This window comes from Acyrthosiphon pisum, chromosome X (genome assembly GCF_005508785.2).
Source record: "Acyrthosiphon pisum isolate AL4f chromosome X, pea_aphid_22Mar2018_4r6ur, whole genome shotgun sequence".
Classification (NCBI taxonomy): Eukaryota; Metazoa; Arthropoda; class Insecta; order Hemiptera; family Aphididae; genus Acyrthosiphon; species Acyrthosiphon pisum.
This window is the reverse complement of record NC_042493.1, coordinates 11,316,010-11,327,567: the sequence shown is the minus strand read 5'-3', so window position 1 is coordinate 11,327,567 and position 11,558 is coordinate 11,316,010. Positions and strand designations below refer to the sequence as shown.

The 11,558-nt window shown below is 28.3% G+C and overlaps 1 protein-coding gene across 1 annotated transcript in view; it reads left to right on the top strand.

Moving 5' to 3' along the window:
- LOC100169470 (peroxidase-like) overlaps positions 1 to 2,958 on the top strand; it is a 5,115-nt gene extending 2,157 nt beyond the window's left edge. Inside the window, exons 7-11 of the mRNA XM_029485939.1 lie at positions 1 to 199; positions 1,892 to 2,081; positions 2,203 to 2,379; positions 2,473 to 2,662; positions 2,728 to 2,958. Coding sequence (XP_029341799.1) covers positions 1 to 199; positions 1,892 to 2,081; positions 2,203 to 2,379; positions 2,473 to 2,662; positions 2,728 to 2,921 — 950 coding nt within the window. The 3' untranslated portion in view covers positions 2,922 to 2,958. The remainder of the gene's footprint in view (positions 200 to 1,891; positions 2,082 to 2,202; positions 2,380 to 2,472; positions 2,663 to 2,727) is intronic.
- Positions 2,959 to 11,558: the final 8,600 nt, after the last annotated feature.

Here is an 11,558-nt window from a genome sequence, read left to right as displayed (position 1 = left end):
AAATCGTGACGGCGTGCATTCAGCACATCACGTACAACGAATGGCTGCCGGCACTGCTTGGCGTTAACTACACCAAGGAAAACGGTTTGGGACTGGGAGATAGAACCACGTATGACGAGAATGCCGACCCGACAGTTAGCAACAGCTTCGCGACCGCGATACTGCCGTTTGCCAATTCCATGATCACCGATTTAATTAGGTTAGGCATATGAATTATACAATATTATTGTCATCAATGGTGTGTCCAGGAAATTCCAAATGGGGGGGGGGGGGGCGATTTTTTAAGTAATAATATACATTCGAATGCATTGTGTGGGTAGTACCATGACACAAATAAGGGAATTTATGAGTCAATAGGGAAGGGATATAACTCCTAACCTTCACCCACTTCGCACACCACTGATTTTCAACATTATAATTTTATTATCGTGTATGCGTGTAAGTAATTTCATGATGTCAGTTTTTAAAATAGACGTGAACAATCGTCGATGTTCAAAAATATTCCTTTTAAAATTTAAGATCAATATGTACGTGTAAAAATATTGTCACCTTATTTCACCCCTGTTAAATTGTTAGCGGTTTTTGGTATTTAAAAACTGACTTAAACATTTTTTATTATTTTCTTAAAATAAAATGTCTACAAGGTACTACCCTATATTGAACGAATAGCTTTAGATATTTAGGTACCTACAAGCATTTAATTTGAGTTTAATTACAAATTTACAAAAGAAGGAAAATACTCTTATCGTCTATTATTCTTAAAAAAAAATCCTATATTGCTTCAATACATGATATTTAATTTATATCATAGATCAGAATGTGCCTAACAACATTTTACCTAGAATTATTTAAAGACGATAGGTCATATTATAAAATTATAATATACTAAAGGAACATAAATTGATGTTTGAAAAATTTAAATAATAAATCTGTATTTTATATATGTTAAGGTGTATGACCGCATGGCAGTAAATGTTGACAGTCACCGGTGTATGTAAACATTCACTAATCATTTTGATGAATGTTATCAATTAATTCAAATATTTCACAATGCGGACATTTACCAGTATTTGTTGACATGCGCAATAGTTATTTAGTGAATGTTGACATGTGTGACAACGACAACATATATAATCATATAGATAGCTAATAAAGTCATAAATAAATATAGTTGAACAAGTTGATACCTTGATGATACGTCGTATTTTTCGCAAATTGGACAAATGGTAATGCTTCTGACCATTTTGTAGTGTCATTATCTCCCATCATAGTTCTCAGTATATTTTGGAAATCTTGGTTTGCCCTTTCGATGGATCCTTGTGTTTGGCTGTGGCGTGGTTTACCATGCACAATTTTCACACCATTCCACATTGAACACAGCTCTGATATAACTTTATTTACGAACTCTCGTCCATTGTCGGAATGTAAAATATTTGGCGCACCGAAAATAAGAAATATATTTAATAAGTGATGTGCAACTTCTTCTGCAGTTTTAGATTTTAGATGTCTTCATTGAATAAATTTGGTTAGGTGCTATTATCTAGCAAACGATTGATAATCGGATTGTCTCATGCGATAACATTACTAACGTCCAAACGTCTCCAATGCATATTGTGGCTGGGCGATAACATCTTAATTTTACAAAATAATACAAAAATACTTTTTACATACATTGTGCTTCAAGTGTGGTCAACATTTACCAAACACTGACTGTAAATGTCAACAATCACCGGTGTAGGAACGCATTAAGAAGATTTCGTCAACATTTACTATGGTTTTTGTTATATGTCAACCTACACCGGTGACTGTGAACATTCGCCTACTGCGGTCATACACCTTAACATATATACGTAAAATGATACTTATAATTTTTGTGCATGTTTTTGTTTAGTTTTTACATGACAGATCATCGCAAATTGGTTTTTTCCACGGAGCCTAGTGAAGGGCGGCCCTACTTTCGCTACAAAACCTTAAAGGGAAGTTACAACCGACCGCTTGAGTTGGACCGATTATTTAGAGCGATTCTAAAAGGACTAACTGTGCAGCCTACACAAAAAGTTGACATGCTGTTTACACAAACAGTAAGTTTTTGAAACACAATCAATATATCATTTTAATTTTTTTATAACATCAATGCCGATGACTTCAATATCATAGACAATTTTACGTAGGTATATGTTTATTTTTAAATACTTTTTATAGATAACAAATTACTTGTATAGTATTGATCCAAATAATTCGTTTGGAATGGACATCCTTAGCTTGAATATACAACGAAGCCGCGATCACGGTATTCCAAGCTACACGCAATTTAGAAAATATTGTGGACTCAAAGACATAGAAAACATGCAAGATTTGTCTGAAATAATGGTGGAAGGTGTAAGTTTGAAAACAATTTGAAATTTATAAATAATAATATAACTACTGTAGGTATTGATTAGTGATTACTTTTTTTCTGCATGTTGTATTTAGTCAGCTGATAGATTATTGAAGCTATACAAAACTTGGAATGATATAGATCTATTGGTTGGTGCATTGTTGGAAAAACACGTTGACGACGCAATGGTTGGCCCTACGATGAGATGTATCATCAGGGAACAATTTGTGAGAACAAGAATTGCAGATAGATATTTTTATGACGTACCAGGAGTATTCTCTGATTGTTAGTATAACTAAATTATTTTTAATGAATGCACATCATCTTAACTAACCTATTTTTAATTTAAGATCAACTTGAAGATATCCAACGAGTGACGCTTGCCAGAATTATATGTAATCACCAATTTCCGCCAAATAACGGATTGACAACACTTAAAGTCTTTTTGAGACCTGAGATATTTAATGGTTCAACACTTCATCGCTGTCATCCGATATTAATTCCGGAAATTAACACGTGGAGTTGGTTTGATACTTTTGAGTAACAATAAAAAAAACTAAGTATTTTTTATAAGAAAATAATTTTAAGTGGTCGTAAAACATAATACTTTTACATGATTTGAATGTTTATTCATAATATTTTGTTTTATATACCTACGTACATATTTATAAAATAGAAATATATCAAAAATATCTGTCATTGGGATTGCAAGAAAATTTTTTTGGGTTGAATCAAATCTAAAAAATAATTTTACACATTTGAATATGAAATGTTTTTTGATAATATCGTACTGATATAAATACTTATTTTTATCATTCTTCGCCTTTTTGTTTGGACAAAATAATTCAAGATGTTCTGGCTTACAAGACAACTATGTAACCAGTATGACTCACTGACTGTATATTCCCATTTACCCCCAGTACTTCCAGAAAAATCTCATACAAAATATTATATGATATATTAATTTATAATTGATTAATGTTGAAAAAACAATACCTAGGTAGTTATTTAAACTATAAGTTATATCCTGTTTTGCTTTTAAACATTGATTAACCATTTGTTGTTCTTTTTGGAGTATGCATCATGTAATACTTGATTAAAAATATTTTAAATATTAATTATAATTTATATTATGTTTAATTCATCAAATATATTTTATTAATTTATTATTATGTTTACAAAACATGACATGAGTAATATTTAAAATATTTTACTTTTCTAGCTTTTAACTAAGCTGTGTCAGCGAATATGGCCCTTTTCACCGAATCACAATCCTTATCATTTCTTCAAACTTTCGAGTTTTAACAGATTATGAGCGTAGTCACTGGCGTGACTTGTATAGTTTTAACGACATTGCCTTCAAAGTCGGTACTCAATCTTAGTGAGTTACACCAATAGATAGTTATAATTTGATATTGATATTTATTTGAAATCAAATGTACAATATTCTAAACTTGTTAATAAATTGTGAAGTTTCAGCCTTTTTAGTGGTCTACTTTCCACTCGACACGTAAGGGTAAATTTTTTGCATTGACCCCTGGACAGCGTCCAATATTATTAAATATTAATTTTCTACGTACGGACCCCTCTACTCCGTCCCTACACATAGTTATAATACACAGCATCTGGTGTAATTTATGACGAAAATATATTCACATAAAATATGAGACAATGTGACATTATTTTATGTTATTCAAAAATCGCAATCAATTGTATACTAGAACTGTATTATAATAATATCGTTATTACTGAACTCCTCTCTAACGTGAAATTGGCTGAAATGTAGTTGCTTATACTGAATTCAACAACTTAGCCCCTAAAGCCCCCCTCCCTATTTGCGCCTATGTAATCAGCAGTTCGTGACTTTGTGGCCATCGGCTGCGGCAGGTTAGGTTAACCTTTAACAATAAAATGTAATAATAAAAACAATAATAATGGAATAACAATAGTATTACCTACATATAAATGTTATATAGTAAAATGTTAGTAATATTATATTATCAGTTTTATTGTATCGATATAAAAATATAACGAAAATAGAATTACAATATATTATTCAATCGTATTTGATACCATTTAAGAGTAACACATATGATAAATCCTTGTACTAAATTAAAACTATATTAAAACAAATACAAGGAAATATTGGCGTATTGCTATCATTACTCTAAAAATAAATCTTATTATAGATCTAAAATAAACCTTTGCTTCTAAAAGTAGTATTTTTTTATTTTTGTCTCAAATTTTTTCAGTTCCTCCTTTTCGTTTTTTAGTACAGCCTGATCCATCCGTTTCCATTTTATTTTATAATTCGCAACTATTACTATTGTAATATAAAATATTTTATGAATTATTCCTATTGTTAAGTGCTTAGTAATTGAATTTTAAAATTAATCAAATTATGCTGAACTGCCAAGTGCTGATATCGAGGTTTTGAATGACAATTCATATTTAAATATAAATAATATAAATTTCACATAATAATATGTATTAATAAATAAATTATATTTACGTCTACCTACTATTTACTATTTAGTACGTGGCCCATCGGGAACTTCCCGATTTCCCTATGGCCCAGTCCGTCCCATAAATTAGGCCTTACATTAGGAGCTTAGGACTACGAATACTTTTGCATATTATATACAACCAATGGGAGGGTTGATCAGCTTGACCCCTCCCCTCCCCATACTGTATCAGTGATAGTGCTTTTATTTGCGAAATAAAAAAAACTAACGTCTAACTCCCAGTCCTACATAAATACAACTGATACAACGAGTACGAATGATTTCTATTCTGACCAGCACTGTTCCAAACTTTCAGCTGCGTCCAATGCGATGAAATATGTCAGCCTATGTTATGTTGTTTTTTTCGTATCCACAGTGTTTACGCAAAATATGGACCCGGTCCATAGAAATAATTTTAACTAATTTGCCCGAAACAAAAGTAGGAATATTCTTTTAGTTTTAAATGCATTACGTTTATGAAAATATATAGTTTGTGTTTTTGATATAATGAACAAGACATATTTTTGGTATTGACGTGAAATTAATTTATTTAAAAAAAAAACACATTTGGAGACCCCTCACTGAAAAAATCTAGTTAGGTACGGCCTTGCACACAATAATAGTTGATAAGTAACAGCAGTATTATAATTCGTTGAGGGGTAGTAAATAGTGATTGTAGTGGTTTATGTAGACAGGAAGACATGTGCAAGGTAGATCCACACCTTGGACGTGTACATTAAAATAGTTTATCATTAAAACGATGCATTTATGTGAATCAATTTTTCTGGGTTTTTTCCACAAGATATGAAACAGGTTATCTCCTCGAGTTGTTTCATAATTTACTATTATTATATTATTATTAAATAATTTATACTGACCGTGTCCATTTTGACCCCATCATGTTGATACACACGATTGAGGGTCATAGTTTGTTCGATTTTCATTGTCAGGAATGCATATAATACTAATATATTATGGATGTAATATAATTTCAGATTCGAGTTCGACCAACGCAACATCATTACGTATGGTATCATAATAATAATTTGAATGATAAACTATTTTTGAGACGCCGAAATCTTCGCACGAATTTTCACCATTTTCTTCATTATTGGGGCACTGAGCATCCCACACGCCAACTCGTACATGTATTAACTTCACATCCTTACTATTTCAATACAAACAGCAATCGAACATGAAAAATGTAAATAAAAAAGACTTATCATAAAATAACAGATGCATTTTGAATCTAATACAGTAGGTACCTAGGTAGGTACTGTAATATTGTTGAACAATAAACATACATATTAAAAATTAAAAATAATACTGCTATGCGGTTCATATCAGGTGATGGATTAAATTTCTTATCTAAGCAGTTTATTCAAAGGTGGGCAAGTTAATGAAAATAATTAACTCAAGTTAAGTTAAGTTAAGATGACACAAGATTGATAAGTTAAAAGTTAACAGTTAACAAATTATAAATTTAACTCGATAAGTTAAAAGTTAATATAGATAAAAATATTAACTTAACTCAGTTTAAAAAAAGTTAATCTATTTTTTTTTAATTAGTATGTAAATCACATAAAAAGTGAATAAAATTTGTGTTTCTAGTTTCTAATTTATAAATTATGAAAAACAATTTTATTGAACTTCAAGAAAAAGAACAGAAATGTTTGTGTTTTTATATTGGATTATTTTTATTTTATACTGATATAATAATATGTACGTATAAACGAAAAATTTCAAAATGTTTTTAACTAGATGGATTTTTTTAAAATCAACTGAGAAACCTAAGTTATTTCAACTGTAAATTAAACTAGTTAAGTTCATAAGTTGATTAGAAAATAAACTAACTAGTTAAGTTAAAAAGTTAAAAAAAATTAACTTTTTGATTAGTTAATGCCCACCTTTGAGTTTATTAAATATTAATGTTGGTGATATTTAATATTTATTATACATACGTGTTGCATTGTATCTAATATATTATTATGAATTATAATAGTAGTATACTAGTATAATAATATAATAGTATTTTAAGTATCTATATAGAACAAAAGGCATTACTAATTTCTAAAATATTTAAGGTTTTTAAGAAAAATTATTATTTAGTCTATATAACTTGATACTATATAATTATTAATTAAATGGTAAAATTATAATGAGTTAATCGTTTATACGTATAAGTTGTATGACTTACAAGAACTTTACTTAAAAATTGAATTAATATAATATATATAAATCATAAATATATGTATGTCATTGATCTACATTGACATAATTTTTGTATATTTAATGATTTAATTATATTAAATATATATATATATATATATATATAATTATATCGAACCAAAGGCATTACTAATTTCTAAAATATTTAAGATTTTTAAGAAAAATTATTATTTATTAATGATTGCCATGGCATGTGGTATGAAAAATATAATAGTATAAATAGTATAATGTACCTATAAACAATTTCATTTATAGTTATTGCTATACTAGATACCTATATGTCTTTAATATTAAATATCTGTGTTAGCTTTATTCTTATAAATCAAATAAAAATATAATTTATACTATTATAATTTTGGTAATAAAATAAGACAAAATAAAATTCACTAAATTATAATGCTGAAATTATAATTAAAAATTAAAAAGCTAAACTATTTCTTACCTAACATTAGGTATATCGTATATCACTAATCACATAAACAACAGTCTAATTAATAATTTTATTAATATTGTTCTATTATTAATTTGTACTGTTATATAATTTTTAACTTTGGTAACAATAGTGTATAGGTACCTACTATATATAAGATAGGAAGATAATCTCTATAAAAATGGTTATGTTATGGTCTGTATAACTTAATACTATATAATTATCAATTAAATGGTAAAATTATAATGAATTATTTGTTTATACGTATAAGTCGTATGACTTACAAGAACTTTACTTAAAAATTGAATTAATATATATAAATCATAAAGATGTATGTCATTGATCTACATTGACATCATTTTTGTATTTAAATATGTTTATTTTAAAAATTGAAATCTACTATTTAGTTATATTGACTATTTCATATTTGTATAATATATAAATATAAATTCACCTTTGTGTTAAATATTAGCGCATTTCAATAATGCAATGTAACTGTGTAGACTTTGATTTTTTTCCGATCGAATTTCTTAAATAATCAATAATGTTGTAGCAAAAACAATATAACAATTATTTATAAAAAATATCACTCTACTCTTACTTCAGTTGTAGCCGTAGAAGAATAAAAATATGAAAATATTAAAAGGTAAAATTAAAAGTAATAATTATAGAAAATGGAATGTAAGGGGGGATACCTATATATAAAGAAATAGTACATAAAAATGTAGTATGAAGTCTCCGGTCGGTAGCCAGTCTCGTAGAGAATACTTTTATTTTGTATTCGGAATACATATACAAATAAATTAGAATTAAAGTATTCAGAATACGTATTCGAATAGTTCTTAAAAAATATATTCAGAATACTATCAGAATAATTTTTTTCACAACTAGTTTTTTACAGTTTTTGAATGATTGGTATTTAACTTTTATTAATTAATAATTAAACATATTATAACGTAATCATATAAGTTATTTATACATTTTGACCACATATGATTTGGCCGATACGGGCCATACGGGATACAACACATTGGTGTTTATGAAAATAATCATATCATGGGCCAACATTATATTTCGTTTAAAGAATAAAATTAATGTTCATGATTTATAATATGTCTTGTCACAAATTTAAAAATATTTTTCTGGATCGGAAAAAAGTATTTTTTTAATGAATACAAAATACAAATAAAAGTATTCAGAATACGTATTCGAATACTTCTGAAAAAAAGTATTTAAAATAGCATTCGAATACAAAAAAATTATCCTTTTATGAGTGAGATGCTATTCTTGCAAGCCTTGTTACTATAGTGCACGTGTTAAACAGTATAAAAAATTAATATTTGTTCACGTTATAAAATATTTAATATATTGTGGCAGTAAGTATACGTAAAATGTATTAAGAGGATATCAGCGCACTATTCGTTTTCTCTCTCTGGCCCACGCGCAACATAGACAAAACGCATTTACGCGAAGTAATCTTTTCTATGCGTTTAAGTAATTTTAGAGTAAAGTAACCTATTACAAAAAAAGATGGAGAATAATATTTTTGAGGGAATGACATATCGATTTTATATTTTATTATTATTTGACTTTGTAATCGACTTTCAAAACAAACAGAAAAATACTGTAAATTTAAATGATGTTTTTATGGTTTTGAGACAACATTTAGACAAATCGATATGTCATTCCCTCAAAAATATTATTCTCTATCTTTTATGAAATAGGGGGCTTTACTCTTAAGATTACTTAAACGTATCAAAAAAAATGATTTTTGCTTAAAATGTGTTTTGTCTGTGTTGCGTAGGAGCCCAGAGAGAGTAAACGAATAGTGCGCCTCTTAACCCGTTCTGGTATTATTTATCATTGATTAGTGATTTTATTTCATCAGTCTAAAGGTTAGGTAAGTGTAAGTATAAAAATTATTCTAAATTCCAATACTTTAAAAATATGTTATGAAATATTATAGTTCACTTACTTGAGTATGTAGTTGTGTTCGTGAACACGGGATTGAGTACGATGCTCGAAGTCATTGCGGCTTACATATTACGTGTTTTGATTTGTCATTTGTATATTTAACACTAAGTATACACACTATATTTTTATCCTGAATTTTATGTATGACATGGTTCGAGCACCAATATTATATGAATTTGTTATCTATGATTTGGGACGTGACTATTATCGTAAGCTCTTAAAAATCCCTATATCTGTATAGCAAGAGTATAGTTACAATTAATAGTCATTTCGCCAATCGAATATAATTTGCGTTAATGATGAGCACTTATTGTTATACTTTTATTCTAAGCACAGCTATTAAAATTCCTAAATCCGTATCAAGAGTACAAATAGTCACTTAGGTATATAATATATTTTCTTAGGCAACACGAGTCACGAATTTACGACAACTTTCCTGCAGTATTTTGTTGTATTGATAGGACTGCAGATGAAAATATGTACCTACCTATATCTATTATGTTTTCTGTTTTGTAATTTTAGTCTTTTAGTCTTGTCATTGCCTTATTATTGGAATATTTAAAGTTTTCTTCAATATAGTGTAAATTATTACCAAATAATTAATAAATATTTTGTTTTCGGTCACACAGCAGGCTGTTTGTTTTTCAGTTAATGGTGTAATGAGTGTCTTTGTTGTCACTGCCTGATTAGAATATATGTGTACCACTGTAGCTGAGCAGTTACCCCAGATAAGGCAAGCATAGGTTAGTAGAGGGCGAAGTAGTTGCTTGTAGATTAATAATGAGCATTTTTTTTTATACAGCTAATTTTTTGTTAAGAATTGGAAATAACATTGAGAGGCGTTGGTAAGCTTGTTGAAGTTTTGTGGATATGTATGACCACCAGGTTAGCCTCTTATCTAGAGTAACTCCGAGATACTTGACGGACGGCTGCCAGGGTATAGATTCGCGTGTAGTACCTATATAAGGTATAGCGAACGTGGACAACTACGGCAGTCGTTACATTTTGGCAATCGTCAATTCAATTTTTTATTGCAACCAGTGTTTGGAAAGAACATCGTTCGCGCGTTCACGTTGATATTAATTAGCGAATGATACGTGAACGTATTTTTCAAATATAGAACGTGGACTTGGACGACGTTTATATTATATTAAATGGATTTGAACGATTTTTTGTAGTTTTGCATGTAAATTATTATTATATTATATTAACATAGATTTTATTTTATTTTTGATTATTATCGATTCGCATTTGCCGACTCATAGGGGTTGTGGGTTGCCTATCCGACAATTAGTAGGCACAAATTAGCACTCCGTGCAAAATAAATTGATCATGCAATTATTTGTCTAGATATATTTCAAAAGATTTTTTTTTAAATATCAGATCTATAATATAAGTGCATAGAAAATCAGAACCATTCAAAATAAATATTCATTTATCTTACAAAAAAAAAAAAAAAATACGAGTATATTATTATAAAACTAAAGCTCAATGGATAAAAATATAAAAATGCAAAATTGCAGTAAAAAATATTTAGTGTATGATTGTTTACTATTTGATGGTAAAATACACTTTTCTTATAATTCAATAACATTAATTTCACAAAATGTTCATCGCTCATATGATGTAATCACGGTATTATGTGAACATTTGACTTTTAACATTAAAAACATTCTACGGGAATACTACTGGAAGGGAAGTGTTATATTTTGTGAGTATGTTTTTAATTATAGAATGTATTTAACATAATGTCAGAATGTTATAATTTATAATTTTAAAAAGTATCTGAATATTTCCAATATATCGCTCTCACTTGCCTAACTGTTGTACACGATTTCACTAAGTAAAATATTTTGAACACTATAGATATTACAGTTGATTAAGAATTTTAATAGAAAAATTTGTTTGTCACAAATTTAAGATTATTTATCAATATTAATATATGTGTATACTACACTTGATACAACACCAGAAAATATGGTTGTAAATATTTTAAATGTTTAATTCTTATGACGGTCTATTATAGCTATCGATCAATGAAATC